The 21258-nt window shown below is 45.1% G+C and overlaps 1 protein-coding gene across 1 annotated transcript in view; it reads right to left on the bottom strand.

Moving 5' to 3' along the window:
- The window catches only part of LOC112265996 (prolylcarboxypeptidase (angiotensinase C)), a 42590-nt gene extending 23284 nt beyond the window's left edge, over nt 1-19306 (bottom strand). Inside the window, exons 1-6 of the mRNA XM_042296532.1 lie at nt 18956-19306; nt 9467-9607; nt 8483-8584; nt 8178-8359; nt 7086-7243; nt 6308-6477 (exon numbers count right to left, since the gene is read on the bottom strand). Of these exons, the coding sequence (XP_042152466.1) occupies nt 6308-6477; nt 7086-7243; nt 8178-8359; nt 8483-8584; nt 9467-9607; nt 18956-19141 (939 nt within the window). The 5' untranslated portion in view covers nt 19142-19306. The remainder of the gene's footprint in view (nt 1-6307; nt 6478-7085; nt 7244-8177; nt 8360-8482; nt 8585-9466; nt 9608-18955) is intronic.
- Between the last annotated feature and the right edge of the window lie 1952 nt (nt 19307-21258).

Raw genomic sequence — 21258 nt, 5'->3', positions numbered from 1 at the left:
TAAAGGAAGTAGAGACAGAGAGGATGTGGCAGAGCAGCTAAAGGAAGTAGAGACAGAGAGGATGTGGCAGAGCAGCTGAAGGAAGTAGAGACAGAGAGGATGTGGCAGAGCAGCTGAAGGAAGTAGAGACAGAGAGGATGTGGCAGAGCAGCTGAAGGAAGTAGAGACAGAGAGGATGTGGCAGAGCAGCTGAAGGAAGTAGAGACAGAGAGGATGTGGCAGAGCAGCTAAAGGAAGTAGAGACAGAGAGGATGTGGCAGCTAAAGGAAGTAGAGACAGAGAGGATGTGGTAGAGCAGATAAAGGAAGTAGAGACAGAGAGGATGTAGCAGATAAAGGAAGTAGAGCCAGAGAGGATGTGGCAGCTAAAGGAAGTAGAGCCAGAGAGGATGTGGCAGAGCAGCTAAAGGAAGTAGAGACAGAGAGGATGTGGCAGAGCAGCTAAAGGAAGTAGAGACAGAGAGGATGTGGCAGAGCAGCTAAAGGAAGTAGAGACAGAGAGGATGTGGCAGAGCAGCTAAAGGAAGTAGAGACAGAGAGGATGTGGCAGAGCAGCTAAAGGAAGTAGAGACAGAGAGGATGTGGCAGATAAATGAAGTAGAGACAGAGAGGATGTGACAGCTAAAGGAAGTAGAGACAGAGAGGATGTGGCAGAGCAGCTAAAGGAAGTAGAGACAGAGAGGATGTGGCAGAGCAGCTAAAGGAAGTAGAGACAGAGAGGATGTGGCAGCTAAAGGAAGTAGAGACAGAGAGGATGTAGCAGCTAAAGGAAGTAGAGACAGAGAGGATGTAGCAGCTAAAGGAAGTAGAGATAGAGAGGATGTGGCAGAGCAGCTAAAGGAAGTAGAGACAGAGAGGATGTGGCAGCTAAAGGAAGTAGAGACAGAGAGGATGTAGCAGAGCAGCTGTAGGAAGTAGAGACAGAGAGGATGTGGCAGAGCAGCTAAAGGAAGTAGAGACAGAGAGGATGTGGCAGATAAAGGAAGTAGAGACAGAGAGGATGTGGCAGATAAAGGAAGTAGAGACAGAGAGGATGTAGCAGAGCAGCTAAAGGAAGTAGAGACAGAGAGCATGTGGCAGCTAAAGGAAGTAGAGACAGAGAGGATGTGGCAGAGCAGCTAAAGGAAGTAGAGACAGAGAGGATGTGGCAGAGCAGCTAAAGGAAGTAGAGACAGAGAGGATGTGGCAGAGCAGCTGAAGGAAGTAGAGACAGAGAGGATGTGGCAGAGCAGCTAAAGGAAGTAGAGACAGAGAGGATGTGGCAGCTAAAGGAAGTAGAGACAGAGAGGATGTGGCAGAGCAGCTAAAGGAAGTAGAGACAGAGAGGATGTGGCAGAGCAGCTAAAGGAAGTAGAGACAGAGAGGATGTGGCAGAGCAGCTGAAGGAAGTAGAGACAGAGAGGATGTGGCAGAGCAGCTAAATGAAGTAGAGACAGAGAGGATGTGGCAGATAAAGGAAGTAGAGACAGAGAGGTTGTGGCAGCTAAAGGAAGTAGAGACAGAGAGGATGTGGCAGACAAAGGAAGTAGAGACAGAGAGGATGTAGCAGAGCAGCTAAAGGAAGTAGAGACAGAGAGGATGTGGCAGCTAAAGGAAGTAGAGACAGAGAGGATGTGGCAGATAAAGGAAGTAGAGACAGAGAGGATGTGGCAGAAAGGAAGTAGAGACAGAGAGGATGTGGCAGCTAAAGGAAGTAGAGACAGAGAGGATGTGGCAGAGCAGCTAAAGGAAGTAGAGACAGAGAGGATGTGGCAGAGCAGCTAAAGGAAGTAGAGACAGAGAGGATGTGGCAGAGCAGATAAAGGAAGTAGAGACAGAGAGGATGTGGCAGAGCAGCTAAAGGAAGTAGAGTCAGAGAGGATGTGGCAGCTAAAGGAAGTAGAGACAGAGAGGATGTGGCAGCTAAAGGAAGTAGAGACAGAGAGGATGTGGCAGAGCAGCTAAAGGAAGTAGAGACAGAGGATGTAGCAGAGCAGCTAAAGGAAGTAGAGACAGAGAGGATGTGGCAGCTAAAGGAAGTAGAGACAGAGAGGATGTGGCAGCTAAAGGAAGTAGAGACAGAGAGGATTTGGCAGAAAGGAAGTAGAGACAGAGAGGATGTGGCAGAGCAGCTAAAGGAAGTAGAGACAGAGAGGATGTGGCAGAGCAGCTAAAGGAAGTAGAGACAGAGAGGATGTGGCAGAGCAGCTAAAGGAAGTAGAGACAGAGAGGATGTGGCAGCTAAAGGAAGTAGAGACAGAGAGGATGTGGCAGAGCAGCTAAAGGAAGTAGAGAAAGAGAGGATGTGGCAGAGCAGCTAAAGGAAGTAGAGATAGAGAGGATGTGGCAGAGCAGCTAAAGGAAGTAGAGACAGAGAGGATGTGGCAGCTAAAGGAAGTAGAGACAGAGAGGATGTGGCAGAGCAGCTAAAGGAAGTAGAGAAGAGGGATGTGGCAGAGCAGCTAAAGGAAGTAGAGACAGAGAGGCTGTGGTAGAGCAGCTAAAGGAAGTAGAGACAGAGAGGATGTGAGCTAAAGGAAGTAGAGACAGAGAGGATGTGGCAGCTAAAGGAAGTAGAGACAGAGAGGATGTGGCAGAGCAGCTAAAGGAAGTAGAGACAGAGAGGATGTGGCAGAGCAGCTAAAGGAAGTAGAGACAGAGAGGATGTGGCAGCTAAAGGAAGTAGAGACAGAGAGGCTGTGGTAGAGCAGCTGAAGGAAGTAGAAACAGAGAGGATGTGGCAGAGCAGCTAAAGGAAGTAGAGACAGAGAGACTGTGGCAGAGCAGCTAAAGGAAGTAGAGACAGAGAGGATGTGGCAGAGCAGCTAAAGGAAGTAGAAACAGAGAAAGGATGTGGCAGCTAAAGGAAGTAGAGACAGAGAGGATGTGGCAGAGCAGCTAAAGGAAGTAGAGACAGAGAGGATGTGGCAGAGCAGCTAAAGGAAGTAGAGACAGAGAGGATGTGGCAGAGCAGCTAAAGGAAGTAGAGACAGAGAGGATGTGGCAGCTAAAGGAAGTAGAGACAGAGAGGATGTGGCAGGATGTGGCAGAGCAGATAAAGGAAGTAGAGCCAGAGAGGATGTGGCAGAGCAGCTAAAGGAAGTAGAGACAGAGAGGATGTGGCAGAGCAGCTAAAGGAAGTAGAGCCAGAGAGGATGTGGCAGAGCAGCTAAAGGAAGTAGAGACAGAGAGGCTGTGGCAGAGCAGCTAAAGGAAGTAGAGCCAGAGAGGATGTGGCAGAGCAGCTAAAGGAAGTAGAGACAGAGAGGATGTGGCAGAGCAGCTAAAGGAAGTAGAGACAGAGAGGATGTGGCAGAGCAGCTAAAGGAAGTAGAGACAGAGAGGCTGTGGCAGAGCAGCTAAAGGAAGTAGAGACAGAGAGGATGTGGCAGAGCAGCTAAAGGAAGTAGAGACAGAGAGGATGTGGCAGATAAAGGAAGTAGAGACAGAGAGGATGTGGCAGAGCAGCTAAAGGAAGTAGACAGAGAGGATGTGGCAGATAAAGGAAGTAGAGACAGAGAGGATGTGGCAGCTAAAGGAAGTAGAGACAGAGAGGATGTGGCAGCTAAAGGAAGTAGAGACAGAGAGGATGTGGCAGAGCAGCTAAAGGAAGTAGAGACAGAGAGGATGTGGCAGCTAAAGGAAGTAGAGACAGAGAGGATGTGGCAGAGCAGCTAAAGGAAGTAGAGACAGAGAGGATGTGGCAGCTAAAGGAAGTAGAGACAGAGAGGATGTGGCAGAGCAGCTGAAGGAAGTAGAGAGAGAGGATGTGGCAGAGCAGCTAAAGGAAGTAGAGAGAGATGTGGCAGCTAAAGGAAGTAGAGACAGAGAGGATGTGGCAGATAAAGGAAGTAGAGACAGAGAGGATGTGGCAGAGCAGCTAAAGGAAGTAGAGACAGAGAGGATGTGGCAGATAAAGGAAGTAGAGACATAGAGGATGTGGCAGAGCAGCTGAAGGAAGTAGAGCCAGAGAGGATGTGGCAGAGCAGCTAAAGGAAGTAGAGACAGAGAGGATGTGGCAGCTAAAGGAAGTAGAGACAGAGAGGATGTGGCAGAGCAGCTGAAGGAAGTAGAGAAGTCAGAGAGGATGTGGCAGAGCAGCTAAAGGAAGTAGAGAGAGGATGTGGCAGCTAAAGGAAGTAGAGACAGAGAGGATGTGGCAGATAAAGGAAGTAGAGACAGAGAGGATGTGGCAGAGCAGCTAAAGGAAGTAGAGACAGAGAGGATGTGGCAGATAAAGGAAGTAGAGACATAGAGGATGTGGCAGAGCAGCTGAAGGAAGTAGAGCCAGAGAGGATGTGGCAGAGCAGCTAAAGGAAGTAGAGACAGAGAGGATGTGGCAGAGCAGCTAAAGGAAGTAGAGACAGAGAGGATGTGGCAGAGCAGCTAAAGGAAGTAGAGAAAGAGAGGATGTGGCAGAGCAGCTAAAGGAAGTAGAGACAGAGGCTGTGGTAGAGCAGATAAAGGAAGTAGAGACAGAGAGGATGTGGCAGAGCAGCTGAAGGAAGTAGAGACAGAGAGGATGTGGCAGAGCAGCTGAAGGAAGTAGAGACAGAGAGGATGTGGCAGAGCAGCTGATGGAAGTAGAGACAGAGAGGATGTGGCAGAGCAGCTAAAGGAAGTAGAGACAGAGGATGTAGCAGATAAAGGAAGTAGAGACAGAGAGGATGTGGCAGATAAAGGAAGTAGAGACAGAGAGGATGTGGCAGCTAAAGGAAGTAGAGACAGAGAGGATGTGGCAGAGCAGCTGATGGAAGTAGAGACAGAGAGGATGTAGCAGAGCAGCTGATGGAAGTAGAGACAGAGAGGATGTGGCAGAGCAGCAGCTAAAGGATAGAGACAGAGAGGATGTGGCAGAGCAGCTGATGGAAGTAGAGACAGAGAGGATGTGGCAGAGCAGCTGATGGAAGTAGAGACAGAGAGGATGTGGCAGAGCAGCTGATGGAAGTAGAGACAGAGAGGATGTGGCAGAGCAGCTGATGGAAGTAGAGACAGAGAGGATGTGGCAGAGCAGCTGAAGGAAGTAGAGACAGAGAGGATGTGGCAGAGCAGCTAAAGGAAGTAGAGACAGAGAGGATGTGGCAGATAAAGGAAGTAGAGACAGAGAGGATGTGGCAAAGAAGCTATAGGAAGTAGAGACAGAGAGGATGTGGCAGAGCAGCTGAAGGAAGTAGAGACAGAGAGGATGTGGCAGAGCAGCTGAAGGAAGTAGAGACAGAGAGGATGTGGCAGAGCAGCTAAAGGAAGTAGAGACAGAGAGGATGTGGCAGAGCAGATAAAGGAAGTAGAGACAGAGAGGATGTGGCAGAGCAGCTAAAGGAAATAGAGCCAGAGAGGATGTGGCAGCTAAAGGAAGTAGAGACAGAGAGGCTGTGGCAGAGAAGCTAAAGGAAGTAGAGACAGAGAGGATGTGGCAGAGCAGATAAAGAAGTAGAGACAGAGAGGATGTGGCAGAGCAGCTAAAGGAAGTAGAGCCAGAGAGGATGTGGCAGAGCAGCTAAAGGAAGTAGAGACAGAGAGGATGAGGCAGATAAATGGAAGTAGAGCCAGAGAGGATGTGGCAGAGCAGCTAAAGGAAGTAGAGACAGAGAGGATGTGGCAGATAAAGGAAGTAGAGACAGAGAGGATGTGGCAGATAAAGGAAGTAGAGACAGAGAGGATGTGGCAGAGCAGCTGAAGGAAGTAGAGACAGAGAGGATGTGGCCGAGCAGCTAAAGGAAGTAGAGACAGAGAGGATGTGGCAGATAAAGGAAGTAGAGACAGAGAGGATGTGGCAGATAAAGGAAGTAAAGATAGAGAGGATGTGGCAGCTACAGGAAGTAGAGACAGAGAGGATGTAGCAGCTAAAGGAAGTAGAGACAGAGAGGATGTGGCAGATAAAGGAAGTAGAGACAGAGAGGATGTGGCAGATAAAGGAAGTAGAGACAGAGAGGATGTGGCAGATAAAGGAAGTAGAGACAGAGAGGATGTGGCAGCTACAGGAAGTAGAGACAGAGAGGATGTGGCAGCTACAGGAAGTAGAGACAGCTCATTGGAAACAGTACATTCATTGGGTCGTACATGTTGAAAGGATTCAGTGAGGTAGAAAGACAATAATAATAATTAATAATAATAATAATAATAATAAATAATATTTGTTGCTAATGTGATTTTTCACTTCCCTTGTTTGAACCTTTTCTAAACAAAATATGAACTATTAAATTATTAACAATTGGGCTACTATGTAAAATACTAGGAGATGTCTTATTCTACTTGTGTAATACAATTTAATACATTATTATCAAAGATATAGAAATTTGATATATATATATATATATATATGTGTGTACCTGTATTGGCCAGCGTGGGAGAGGTTGGAGGAAGTTAGCTTCGTAAGGATAGTCAACCATGGCCAGATTCACCCAGGTCTCTTGGAGCCAGGCCTTAAAACCGTCCAAGTCCGTCTTCTTGAGTGGGGAACATAAGCTAAACTCCCCGGACAGCCATTGGAGGCCATCATCTGCACAGAGATGAGGAAAATAGTCCTCATGAGTTAACTAGGCTTTAAACTAGCTTTGAAAAAAGGCTAATTCATCCTACCAGTTGCTGTGATGTTGTCATTCAGACAGGCTAATTCACCCTACCAGTTGCTGTGATGTTGTCATTCAGACAGACTAATTCATCCTACCAGTTGCTGTGATGTTGTCATTCAGACAGGCTAATTCACCCTACCAGTTGCTGTGATGTTGTCATTCAGACAGGCTAATTCATCCTACCAGTTGCTGTGATGTTGTCATTCAGACAGGCTAATTCATCCTACCAGTTGCTGTGATGTTGTCATTCAGACAGGCTAATTCATCCTACCAGTTGCTGTGATGTTGTCATTCAGACAGGCTAATTCATCCTACCAGTTGCTGTGATGTTGTCATTCAGACAGACTAATTCATCCTACCAGTTGCTGTGATGTTGTCATTCAGACAGGCTAATTCACCCTACCAGTTGCTGTGATGTTGTCATTCAGACAGGCTAATTCACCCTACCAGTTGCTGTGATGTTGTCATTCAGACAGGCTAATTCATCCTACCAGTTGCTGTGATGTTGTCATTCAGACAGGCTAATTCATCCTACCAGTTGCTGTGATGTTGTCGATGGCCTTCCAGGACCTCCTGATGTTAATGTCACAGTTCAGTCCACTCCTGGCGAAGTCCTGGGTGACTATCTTATAGAAATCTCCACATGGAACCATGTCAGGGAACTGCCATATGGGAGCAGAGGCAGCCAGAGCTCTGGAGTACACAGAGAGAGTTAGAACACAGTATTAACCACACAGAGAGACAGTTAGAACACATTAACCACACAGAGAGACAGTTAGAATGCATTGTTAACCACACAGAGAGACAGTTAGAACACAGTATTAACCACACAGAGAGAGTTAGAATGCATTGTTAACCACACAGAGAGAGTTAGAACACAGTATTAACCACACAGAGAGACAGTTAGAACACATTAACCACACAGAGAGAGTTAGAACACAGTATTAACCACACAGAGACAGTTAGAACACATTAACCACACAGAGAGAGTTAGAACACAGTATTAACCACACAGAGAGACAGTTAGAACACATTAACCACACAGAGAGACAGTTAGAATGCATTGTTAACCACACAGAGAGACAGTTAGAATGCATTGTTAACCACACAGAGAGACAGTTAGAATGCATTGTTAACCACACAGAGAGACAGTTAGAATGCATTGTTAACCACACAGAGAGACAGTTAGAATGCATTGTTAACCACACAGAGAGACAGTTAGAATGCATTGTTAACCACACAGAGAGACAGTTAGAATGCATTGTTAACCACACAGAGAGACAGTTAGAATGCATTGTTAACCACACAGAGAGACAGTTAGAACACAGTATTAACCACAAAGACACTAAAATACATTTCTGCACTTTACAGCTACATTTAGGGGGTATTTATCTCTTAAAAAATACAAAAAGAGGCCTGAACAGTTTTAAACTCCTTTTAGCTCCTTACCTTGTAATAGTGACGTTTCGGTCTGAGTCTGAGATTTTCCTCAAGTCAAATAGCACCCTATTCCCTATAAAGCACACTTACTTTTGACCACTGCCCTATGAGCCCTGGTCAAAAGTAGTTCACTATATAAAAATATAAAAATAGGGCCCCATGAAGACCTGTACACAGTATCTCTTACCCAACAACAACATTGGGGTATTTCATTCTCAACCAGGCAGAGAGCATCCCTCCGTAGGACCCTCCGATGGCGATCACAGGACTTTCCTGAGCTCCAAGCACCTTCCTCTTCAGTTCTCTGATCAGCACAGAGAAGTCAGCTAGCGCCTGCTCCGACGTCAGGTAATTCAGGTGCTTGGTGTCCTGTTTGTGAAGACAAAGCATGTTTAAAGAACGTTGTTTCTCAAATTTAAAATGTTATATACCGTGTGTGTGTGTGTGTGTGTGTGTGTGTGTGTGTGTGCAAAAGCATAACGGTTCATTTACACTGTAAGAGTCTTGTCCAAACGGCAGGGATTCTCCATAGTAACGGTGCTCTGCAAACACCAACATGGCTCCCAGATCCTCTGCAACGTCCCACATGAAACCCTACAGACAGAAAGTACAAGGCAAAATATTCTAACAAATGATGCAAGGCATGCTGGGTAGATGAATACATTACAGAACAGAGAAGATGAATACAGAACAGAGAAGATGAACACAGAACAGAGAAGATGAACACAGAACAGAGAAGATGAATACAGAAGAGAGAAGATGAATACAGAAGAGAACAGAGAAGATGAATACAGAACAGAGAAGATGAATACAGAACAGAGAAGATGAATACAGAACAGAGAAGATGAACACAGAACAGAGAAGATGAATACAGAACAGAGAAGATGAATACAGAACAGAGAAGATGAACACAGAACAGAGAAGATGAACACAGAACAGAGAAGATGAACACAGAACAGAGAAGATGAACACAGAACAGAGAAGATGAACACAGAACAGAGAAGATGAACACAGAACAGAGAAGATGAATACAGAAGAGAACAGAGAAGATGAATACAGAACAGAGAAGATGAACACAGAACAGAACAGAGAAGATGAATACAGAACAGAGAAGATGAATACAGAAGAGAACAGAGAAGATGAATACAGAACAGAGAAGATGAACACAGAACAGAACAGAGAAGATGAATACAGAACAGAGAAGATGAACACAGAACAGAACAGAGAAGATGAACACAGAACAGAACAGAGAAGATGAATACAGAACAGAGAAGATGAACACAGAACAGAGAAGATGAATACAGAACAGAGAAGATGAACACAGAACAGAGAAGATGAATACAGAAGAGAACAGAGAAGATGAATACAGAACAGAGAAGATGAATACAGAACAGAGAAGATGAATACAGAACAGAGAAGATGAATACAGAACAGAGAAGATGAATACAGAACAGAACAGAGAAGGGTAATTATTACAGTGTTATTGCAGAACCACGTAATGTCTCCTTCATTGCCGGTGTAGAACAAGATAGGCCCTCCCTTCTGATCCCAGTGTTCATTATTAACCAGGTATCTCTGCTTAAAGGTGCCATCCTCCAGGAAACCAAAGTGATCGATCTGTAAGGACAGAGACATACATCAGAAAAACATGACGAAATCAAGAGGATGGCTAAAATATGACACGCTGCTACTTTAAACCCAACCTAGTGTCACGGATCCCTCCGGAACGTTCATCACGCACACCTGGCACCTATTGCGCAGATGATTACGGGTCTCGTCCCGTGTGTTACTCATTGTGTGCTTGTGCTTATTCGAGGTGCACCTCACTCTTATGTTTGGGTTTCAACCCTGTGGTTTTGTTATGCGTTTGTTGGGTCTTCGTCCCCGTGCCTTTTTTTTGGGCGCAATAAAAAAAATCCTATTACGTATTCCTGCGCCTGTCTCCCGAATAATTTATACCGGCGTGACAGAATAATCGACCACTGAGGGAGACAGCGGGAATGGCCCGTCTCCACGACGACGCAACTTCGGCAGCTGCATCGGGTCCTGATCGACCCGCACTGTGTTCCTGTGATCCTGGGGGTACTGTCACGGATCCCTCCGGGAACTTTCATTACACACACCTGTCCCCTATTCCCACGGATTAGTACTTGTATAAGTGGTGCCCTGTGGTTTCCATTGGACTGTCCATTATTGTAACTATGTCCGTTGGTGCGTGCGAGTACCTGTGCTGTGTGTTTTGGGCTTTCGTGCCACTGTGGATTGCGCAGATGATTACGGGTCTCGACCCGTGCGATAATAGTTGTGCTCGTGTGTTATTTATTCGAGGTACTCTTTTATTTTGGGTTTCAACCCTGTGGTTTTGTTACATGTTTGTCTGGTCTTCGTCCCCTTTCCTTCACACGACACGCCGTACGTTGGGTAAAACAAAGATCCCTATCACGCATTCCTGCGCCTGTCTCCCGAATAAAATATACCAGCATGACACCTAGTCTCTAAGACATTTACATTTAGCTTGAGATGAGATGAAGGCTCAAGAGAAGAAATTGAATCAATGTATTACGAATTCATTTCAAGGTCTCTGAAAATGAACTCTAAATGGAGCCAGTTAAAATGCGTCTCTGACGTCCGGAGGAATGGAACTGGGATTCAACAGTCTGTCAATCCTCTCTAACCAACGGTTCTATTTCCCCTCTGACAGACACCCTGTAAAGGTTCTGTAAAGGTTCTTGTTCCCCTCTGACAGACACATTGTAAAGGTTCTTGTTCCCCTCTGACAGACACATTGTAAAGGTTCTTGTTCCCCTCTGACAGACACCATGTAAAGGTTCTGTAAAGGTTCTTGTTCCCCTCTGACAGACACCTTGTAAAGGTTCATGTTCCCCTCTGACAGACACCATGTAAAGGTTCTTGTTCCCCTCTGACAGACACCCTGTAAAGGTTCTGTAAAGGTTCTTGTTCCCCTCTGACAGACACACTGTAAAGGTTCTTGTTCCCCTCTGACAGACACCCTGTAAAGGTTCTGTAAAGGTTCTTGTTCCCCTCTGACACACACATTGTAAAGGTTCTTCTTCCCCTCTGACAGCCACATTGTAAAGGTTCTTGTTCCCCTCTGACAGACACCCTGTAAAGGTTCTGTAAAGGTTCATGTTCCCCTCTGACAGACACATTGTAAAGGTTCTTGTTCCCCTCTAACAGACACCCTGTAAAGGTTCTTGTTCCCCTCTGACAGACACCCTGTAAAGGTTCTGTAAAGGTTCTTGTTCCCCTCTGACAGACACCCTGTAAAGGTTCTTGTTCCCCTCTGACAGACACATTGTAAAGGTTCTTGTTCCCCTCTGACAGACACATTGTAAAGGTTCTTGTTCCCCTCTGACAGACACCATGTAAAGGTTCTGTAAAGGTTCTTGTTCCCCTCTGACAGACACCCTGTAAAGGTTCTTGTTCCCCTCTGACAGACACATTATAAAGGTTCTGTAAAGGTTCTTGTTTCCCTCTGACAGACACCTTGTAAAGGTTCTTGTTCCCCTCTGACAGACACCCTGTAAAGGTTCTGTAAAGGTTCTTGTTCCCCTCTGACAGACACATTGTAAAGGTTCATGTTCCCCTCTGACAGACACCCTGTAAAGGTTCTGTAAAGGTTCTTGTTCCCCTCTGACAGACACATTGTAAAGGTTCTTGTTCCCCTCTGACAGACACCCTGTAAAGGTTCTGTAAAGGTTCTTGTTCCCCTCTGACAGACACCCTGTAAAGGTTCTGTAAAGGTTCTTGTTCCCCTCTGACAGACACACTGTAAAGGTTCTTGTTCCCCTCTGACAGACACCCTGTAAAGGTTCTGTAAAGGTTCTTGTTCCCCTCTGACAGACACATTGTAAAGGTTCTTCTTCCCCTCTGACAGCCACATTGTAAAGGTTCTTGTTCCCCTCTGACAGACACCCTGTAAAGGTTCTGTAAAGGTTCATGTTCCCCTCTGACAGACACATTGTAAAGGTTCTTGTTCCCCTCTGACAGACACATTGTAAAGGTTCTTGTTCCCCTCTGACAGACACCCTGTAAAGGTTCTGTAAAGGTTCATGTTCCCCTCTGACAGACACATTGTAAAGGTTCTTGTTCCCCTCTAACAGACACATTGTAAAGGTTCTTGTTCCCCTCTGACAGACACATTGTAAAGGTTCTTGTTCCCCTCTGACAGACACATTGTAAAGGTTCTTGTTCCCCTCTGACAGACACCCTGTAAAGGTTCTGTAAAGGTTCTTGTTCCCCTCTGACAGACACATTGTAAAGGTTCTTGTTCCCCTCTAACAGACACATTGTAAAGGTTCTTGTTCCCCTCTTACAGACACCTTGTAAAGGTTCTTGTTCCCCTCTGACAGACACCCTGTAAAGGTTCTGTAAAGCTTCTTGTTCCCCTCTGACAGACACATTGTAAAGGTTCTTGTTCCCCTCTGACAGACACATTGTAAAGGTTCTTGTTCCCCTCTGACAGACACCCTGTAAAGGTTCTTGTTCCCCTCTGACAGACACCCTGTAAAGGTTCTGTAAAGGTTCTTGTTCCCCTCTGACAGACACCCTGTAAAGGTTCTGTAAAGGTTCTTGTTCCCCTCTGACAGACACATTGTAAAGGTTCTTGTTCCCCTCTGACAGACACATTGTAAAGGTTCTTGTTCCCCTCTGACAGACACACTGTAAAGGTTCTGTAAAGGTTCTTGTTCCCCTCTGACAGACACATTGTAAAGGTTCATGTTCCCCTCTGACAGACACCCTGTAAAGGTTCTTGTTCCCCTCTGACAGACACCCTGTAAAGGTTCTGTAAAGGTTCTTGTTCCCCTCTGACAGACACCCTGTAAAGGTTCTTGTTCCCCTCTGACAGACACCCTGTAAAGGTTCTTGTTCCCCTCTGACAGACACCCTGTAAAGGTTCTGTAAAGGTTCTTGTTCCCCTCTGACAGACACATTGTAAAGGTTCTTGTTCCCCTCTGACAGACACCCTGTAAAGGTTCTGTAAAGGTTCTTGTTCCCCTCTGACAGACACATTGTAAAGGTTCTTGTTCCCCTCTGACAGACACATTGTAAAGGTTCTTGTTCCCCTCTGACAGACACATTGTAAAGGTTCTTGTTCCCCTCTGACAGACACATTGTAAAGGTTCTTGTTCCCCTCTGACAGACACCCTGTAAAGGTTCTGTAAAGGTTCTTGTTCCCCTCTGACAGACACATTGTAAAGGTTCATGTTCCCCTCTGACAGACACCCTGTAAAGGTTCTTGTTCCCCTCTGACAGACACCCTGTAAAGGTTCTGTAAAGGTTCTTGTTCCCCTCTGACAGACACATTGTAAAGGTTCTTGTTCCCCTCTGACAGACACATTGTAAAGGTTCTTGTTCCCCTCTGACAGACACCCTGTAAAGGTTCTTGTTCCCCTCTGACAGACACCCTGTAAAGGTTCTTGTTCCCCTCTGACAGACACCCTGTAAAGGTTCTGTAAAGGTTCTTGTTCCCCTCTGACAGACACATTGTAAAGGTTCATGTTCCCCTCTGACAGACACCCTGTAAAGGTTCTTGTTCCCCTCTGACAGACACCCTGTAAAGGTTCTGTAAAGGTTCTTGTTCCCCTCTGACAGACACCCTGTAAAGGTTCTGTAAAGGTTCTTGTTCCCCTCTGACAGACACCCTGTAAAGGTTCTTGTTCCCCTCTGACAGACATTGTAAAGGTTCTTGTTCCCCTCTGACAGACACACTGTAAAGGTTCTGTAAAGGTTCTTGTTCCCCTCTGACAGACACATTGTAAAGGTTCATGTTCCCCTCTGACAGACACCCTGTAAAGGTTCTTGTTCCCCTCTGACAGACACCCTGTAAAGGTTCTGTAAAGGTTCTTGTTCCCCTCTGACAGACACCCTGTAAAGGTTCTTGTTCCCCTCTGACAGACACCCTGTAAAGGTTCTTGTTCCCCTCTGACAGACACCCTGTAAAGGTTCTTGTTCCCCTCTGACAGACACCCTGTAAAGGTTCTGTAAAGGTTCTTGTTCCCCTCTGACAGACACATTGTAAAGGTTCTTGTTCCCCTCTGACAGACACCCTGTAAAGGTTCTGTAAAGGTTCTTGTTCCCCTCTGACAGACACCCTGTAAAGGTTCTTGTTCCCCTCTGACAGACACCCTGTAAAGGTTCTTGTTCCCCTCTGACAGACACCCTGTAAAGGTTCTTGTTCCCCTCTGACAGACACCCTGTAAAGGTTCTGTAAAGGTTCTTGTTCCCCTCTGACAGACACATTGTAAAGGTTCTTGTTCCCCTCTGACAGACACCCTGTAAAGGTTCTGTAAAGGTTCTTGTTCCCCTCTGACAGACACCCTGTAAAGGTTCTTGTTCCCCTCTGACAGACACATCGTAAAGGTTCTTGTTCCCCTCTGACAGACACCCTGTAAAGGTTCTTGTTCCCCTCTGACAGACACCCTGTAAAGGTTCCAGTGTGAGAGAAGGTACAGTAGCACCTTCTCCAGAGGGTGACCTCTCTGTCCCTCCAACGTGTCCCTGCGCTAGGGTCTGATCATTGTGGCCCTGGCCTTCTGCCATACACTACTTTGTACTGTGCAGTGAGTCGGTGACAACCCCAATGCAGGACGCTAGGATAATTAGCCTCAATTTGTATTAAAACCCAGAGAGAGACAGTTCCAGGGATGCCACATTAGTTCCACTAGCACATCTGCCTCCCAAATCGAACCCTATACAGTCCACTACACTATTTGGGACTCATCCTTCTCTCCAGCCTAATGCCACCGCTGTGTGGCCACAGACGAGTTGTCCCCTACTTGAAACCCACCCAACACTTGATAAAGAATGTTTTTGTTGTGTTTGCACCCTCTCTCTCTCTCTTTCTCCCTTCCCAGTGCCTACAAAAGGATTCACCAATTTTATGAGCCAATGACAGGGAAAAGATTTCAGGCCTGAATGTGTTCATTCATCCACTCCTGGAGCCTCTCCACAGCTTGGCTAGTGTGTCAGGAAAACCACATTTACAATCCAGACTCAAAATGATTTGTCAATTTCATATGTAAATAGTATATTCTCTGTAATAAGTCAATTACATATTAATTCCCCTTCTGTTAGATGATCAAAAAATATGTTTTACATCACTCAAGAAGGTACTCTAGGAAATAGATTGAACATCTATAACCTGACCTTCTGGCCAAGAAGGTACTCTAGGAAATAGATTGAACATCTATAACCTGACCTTCTGGCCAAGAAGGTACTCTAGGAAATAGATTGAACATCTATAACCTGATCTTCTGGCCAAGAAGGTACTCTAGGAAATAGATTGAACATCTATAACCTGACCTTCTGGCCAAGAAGGTACTCTAGGAAATAGATTGAAAATCTATAACCTGATCTTCTGGCCGAGTGGTTCTAACTCAGTGTTAAGCCAATCTGGACTGGAGGCTTTGGTTTTATAATATGGTAGGGGGACTGAAACCTTCATAGCTTCGATGTCCATGTCTTCCAACCAAACCTAATACTGCCACCTTGTGGTTGATGCTGGTAGCATTTAGTTACAGGAAACACATTAGGTGCCATCTGCTGAAACATTCAATGTCAAGTCAAATGCTGAAAAATCTGTAGCTTCTGAAAAGCAGTGAGGTAAACATTACTTACAACTAAATGTTATAGTATGGAAAAAAATGGCAAAAAAATAAATGACTCAAAGCCAATGTAGGAAACAACTGATGAACATACACACTCTGTTGTCCACATGAGGTTGGTGCCACCTTAACTGGGGAGGATGGGCTTGTGTTAATGGCTGGAGTGGAATCAGTGGAATGGTATCAAATACATTGAACACATGGTTTCTGAATCCATTCCATTCGCTCCGTTCCAGCTGTTATCGTGAGCCGTCACTCCCCTGAGCAGCCTCTACCGCTGTACTCATGGTAAAGGACAGCCTCTACCGCTGTACTCATGGTAAAGGACAGCCTCTACCGCTGTACTCATGGTAAAGGTCACTCCCCTGAGCAGCCTCCACTGCTGTACTCATGGTAAAGGACAGTAGTTATCGTGAGTCGTCACTCCCCTGAGCAGCCTCTACCGCTGTACTCATGGTAAAGGACAGCCTCTACCGCTGTACTCATGGTAAAGGACAGCCTCTACTGCTGTACTCATGGTAAAGGTCACTCCCCTGAGCAGCCTCCACTGCTGTACTGATGGTAAAGGTCACTCCCCTGAGCAGCCTCTACTGCTGTACTCATGGTAAAGGTCACTCCCCTGAGCAGCCTCTACCGCTGTACTCATGGTAAAGGTCACTCCCCTGAGCAGCCTCTACTGCTGTACTGATGGTAAAGGACAGTAGTTAACGTACAGTTCACAAGTGATGCTAAAAACAGGACTCCATTCATTCATCCATTTGTTCCAGGAGAAGAGAGAAGCCAAAGGGATTTCCTGGATAACTGCTAGATCACTTGATTCCCTTCAGACCAGCCAGCCATCCCATCCTCCTTTTGTATAAATGTTTGGCCTTGTTCGTAAAGCACTGCCTGTAAGTCGTTGTGATATTGTCAAGTTTGCATCCCCAGGATTTAGTTACTATGGCCCCAGCCTTTAGTTACTATGTCCCCAGTCTCTAGTTACTATGCCCCCAGCCTTTAGTTACTATGCCCCCAGTCTCTAGTTACTATTACCCCAGTCTCTAGTTACTATTACCCCAGTCTCTAGTTACTATTCAAATCAAATCAAATCAAATCAAATTTATTTATATAGCCCTTCCTCTAGTACATCAGCTGATATCTCAAAGTGCTGTACAGAAACCCAGCCTAAAACCCCAAACAGCAAGCAATGCAGGTGTAGAAGTACCCCCAGCCTTTAGTTACTATGCCCCCAGCCTTTAGTTACTATGCCCCCAGTCTCTAGTTACTATGCCCCCAGTCTCTAGTTACTATGCCCCCAGTCTCTAGTTACTATTACCCCAGTCTCTAGTTACTATTACCCCAGTCTCTAGTTACTATTCCCCCAGCCTCTAGTTACTATTACCCCAGCCTTTAGTTACTATGCCCCCAGCCTTTAGTTACTATGGCCCCAGCCTCTAGTTACTATGGCCCCAGCCTCTAGTTACTATGGCCCCCAGCCTCTAGTTACTATGCCCCCCAGCCTCTAGTTACTATGCCCCCAGCCTCTAGTTACTATACTATGCCCCCAGTCTCTAGTTACTATGCCCCAAACCTTTAGTTACTATGCCCCAGCCTCTAGTTACTATGGCCCCAGCCTTTAGTTACTATGGCCCAGCCTCTAGTTACTATGCCCCAGTCTCTAGTTACTATGCCCCCAGCCTTTAGTTACTATGGCCCCAGCCTTTAGTTACTATGCCCCCAGCCTCTAGTTACTATGGCCCCAGCCTTTAGTTACTATGCCCCCAGCCTCTAGTTACTATGGCCCCAGCCTTTAGTTACTATGCCCCCAGCCTCTTTAGTTACTATGGCCCCAGCCTCTAGTTACTATGGCCCCAGCCTCTAGTTACTATGGCCCCAGCCTCTAGTTACTATGGCCCCAGCCTCTAGTTACTATGGCCCCAGCCTCTAGTTACTATGGCCCCAGCCTTTAGTTACTATGGCCCCAGCCTTTAGTTACTATGGCCCCAGCCTTTAGTTACTATGGCCCCAGCCTTTAGTTACTATGGCCCAGCCTTTAGTTACTATGGCCCCAGCCTTTAGTTACTATGGCCCCAGCCTTTAGTTACTATGGCCCCAGCCTTTAGTTACTATGGCCCCAGCCTTTAGTTACTATGGCCCCAGCCTTTAGTTACTACTGTATAAATAAAGCTTGATTTGATTTGTAATGCATCATGACATGTTTGTTGCAATTCTGAGATCACGAGTTACAAGAAAGCATTTCAACTCGCATGAATCACAACGATCAACAAAACAGTTGAAAATGCTATCTAGCCACAGCTATAATGGACAACCTAACTACGTGGATATGTAGAGTTCAAATCATTTTTATATCTTTATTTAACTAGGCAAGTCAGTTAAGAACAAATTCTTACTTACAATGATGCCCTAGGAACAGTGGGTTAACTGCCTTGTTCAGGGGCAGAACGACAGATTTGTACCTTGTCAGCTATAGGGATTCGATCTTGCAACCTTCCGGTCACTAATCCAACGCTCTAACCACTAGGCTACCTATAACTTTAGCACATGCAATTTTGGGGGAAAGCTGTAACCTCCAGGATCTTTGATGTTCTTTAGTCTATAGTAGCCTACTTTAAATTCACTTTTATGGCAGTACACTGCAGTTCCTCTGGGCAGGATGCCAGCAGGGTTTGAGTTGTGTTGGCAGGAAAACAGCCCAGTGTATTGATGGCTTTCCCGTCCTACCAGGAAGCAGAGCGGATACGCTGATTGTCTGCAGACACAATACCCAAACAGTTTAGAAGTGATTTAAAGTACACAGAGAATTAAGGAAATCCTCACAGGAAAGCCAGCGAAGCAGTTTTCAGTTCACCACAAACAAATAAAAACTACGGTCAATAGTAAATTAGGCCACAAGCATCAATATAAACAATGCTATTTAAATTTCAAGCATCAATATAAACAATGCTATTTAAATGTCAATGTCTTGGTGGACAAAGGCCATAGTGGAATGAGATAATATATTCTCTAAAAATAACTATTAAAATCTAGACATTTTAAATTGGGCTGAATAATCATTGCAAAAAACATAGCTACATAACTGAACAAATTGGTGCACAGGTAAATAAATGCATCAACTCAACCGTTATAACATTATTAAAACTTGTTAAAGTTTTAAAGCTCTTAAATATCTGTCAGATAAACTAAACATGCAGTGTGTATTTGTTTAGACTATAGCTTGAATGTCCTGATAATCTACAAAGCTGATTAGTCTCGTTCCTTGTCTAGACAGTGATTGTTGACAGACATCATGACAGCCGTCAATAACTTTATGATATTATTATAGCGAAAAGAAACGTACCTTCTGGTCAAAATAGCATGTCTCATAGTTGATGACGGTGTCCTGAGCATTGAGATCTGTAACCCCGCCATGCCTCGTCAAAAGTTGCGACTTGAGCGCAAACACGTGAAAACAATAGAGCGATAAGATGAGAACGATGGACGTTATGACCGGTCTGGATACCGAAACGAATCCTCCAGACCTCATATCTGCAGTGGCCAGGACGATTCTACAGAAAAACCTGTCTGAACAGTCTATATAAAGTGATCTGTGTGGGCTGCAGTCGCATGATGCAGCTGTGAGTAGGAAGGAGGAACCTAGTTAACATTTGTTGATGTTTCACTAAGAGGAAGTCAAGTTGCCAGTCAGCAAATCAAAAGTGCAAAGACAGTACAGTATGAAGAGAGGCTAAAACTGTTTCTCCAATAGAAATCCCCTATAAGGCTTTTAGGCGATGCTCATGCGTAAAAGGACGTCATTGCGTCTGACGTTCGTATCCCGATGAACTGCGCATGTGCAAGCCGTCAAAAATCAAAGGCACTCCTTCGATATAAATTTGTTTTTTTAACGAAAATTAAAACGTGTCAGTGTATCACTTTCACGAGGTTGGAGTAATAACATGTTCAACGACTTAAGAAATTGTCTCGAATGTAAGTTGTGCCTTTAGATTAGGAGAAAATTAACAACTAAGGACGAATTGTTTCACTTCTCTCATTGACCTCTCAAACCCCAAACACCAGCATGGTCTGTTTCACAAGCGTTCTCATAAATCTCGCGATGTTACGCTTCTGGGTTTAGAAACTCTGTGATGTCGTGCTTGTCGCAAATTGATGAACAATGAAGCTATCATGTAACATTGATAAGATTCCTGCACAATGATCTGCTTTTCATAGGCAAGTATTCATAGCGTGGTCGTTGTTATATAAACATGTTTTTTCCCCACTTTAATTTTTACGAACTGGTTCAATAATCATATCCTGCTGGTGAGTCAACTGTTTAATGTAGAAGGATTGTTTCTCAATAATGAGGAATTTTTAACTTGTTACAATATCCCTGTAACACCTAGAGAGTTGGCCATAGTTTTTGATGCTATTCCATCTGGAACTCTCATGTTATTTAGAGGTGTAACCAGACCTCACCTTGTTGACCTTCCCTCCCAGAGTGTAACCAGACCTCACCTTGTTGACCTACCCTCCCAGAGTGTAACCAGACCTCACCTTGTTGACCTACCCTCCTAGAGAGTTCTCCATAGTCTCTGATACTATTCCATCTGGAACTCTCATGTTGTTTAGAGGTGTAACCAGACCTCACCTTGTTGACCTACCCTCCCAGAGAGTTCTCCATAGTCTCTGATGCTGTTCCATCTGGAACTCATGTTATTTAGAGGTGTAACCAGACCTCACCTTGTTGACCTGCCCTCCTAGAGAGTTCTCCATAGTCTCTGATGCTGTTCCATCTGGAACTCTCATGTTATTTAGAGGTGTAACCAGACCTCACCTTGGTGACCTACCCTCCTAGAGAGTTCTCCATAGTCTCTGATGCTATTCCATCTGGAACTCATGTTATTTAGAGGTGTAACCAGACCTCACCTTGTTGACCTTCCCTCCTAGAGAGTTCTCCATAGTCTCTGATACTATTCCATCTGGAACTCTCATGTTATTTAGAGGTGTAACCAGACCTCACCTTGATGACCTTCCCTCCTTAATCCAGTTAACTCTCCAATAGGGAAAATATGTTTCTCCTCGCTCCCTCAGAACAACAGATCTATACGTGCTTTATTTCAAAGGGAGATTATATCCATTCCTTATGTCACAACTTACTGGAATACATTGGTCACTAATATCTGTTGGGGAAAAAAGTCTGGTTATTACCACATGTAACAGTATAACTTTAGACCGTCCCCTCGCCCATACCAGGGCGCGAACCAGGGACCCTCTGCACACATCAACAACTGTCACCCTCAAAGTATCGTTACTCATCGCTCCACAAAAGCCGCAGCCCTTGCAGAGCAAAGGGGAACTACTACTTCAAGGTCTCAAAGCAAGTGACGTCACCGGTTGAAACGCTATTTAGCGCGCACCGCTAACTAAGCTAGCCGTTTCACACCCGCTACACACACAGATACCTGCTTGTTAACAAGGTCAAAGAGGTCTCTTTCAGAATGATCCATAAGTATTACCCTGCGAATCATTACCCGAAGAAACTCCAAAAAGACATTAACATTGATTGTACTTTTTGTGTTGAACAGCCAGAAACAATTTATTTTGGCATTGTCTACATGTAAAACAATTATGGAAAGATATTCACAGTTTTATAATTGTTAA

The sequence above is a fragment of the Oncorhynchus tshawytscha genome, linkage group LG13 (assembly GCF_018296145.1).
Source record: "Oncorhynchus tshawytscha isolate Ot180627B linkage group LG13, Otsh_v2.0, whole genome shotgun sequence".
Taxonomy (NCBI): domain Eukaryota; kingdom Metazoa; phylum Chordata; class Actinopteri; order Salmoniformes; family Salmonidae; genus Oncorhynchus; species Oncorhynchus tshawytscha.
Note: the sequence above shows the minus strand (reverse complement) of the source record. Positions and strands in the feature narration are given on the sequence as shown.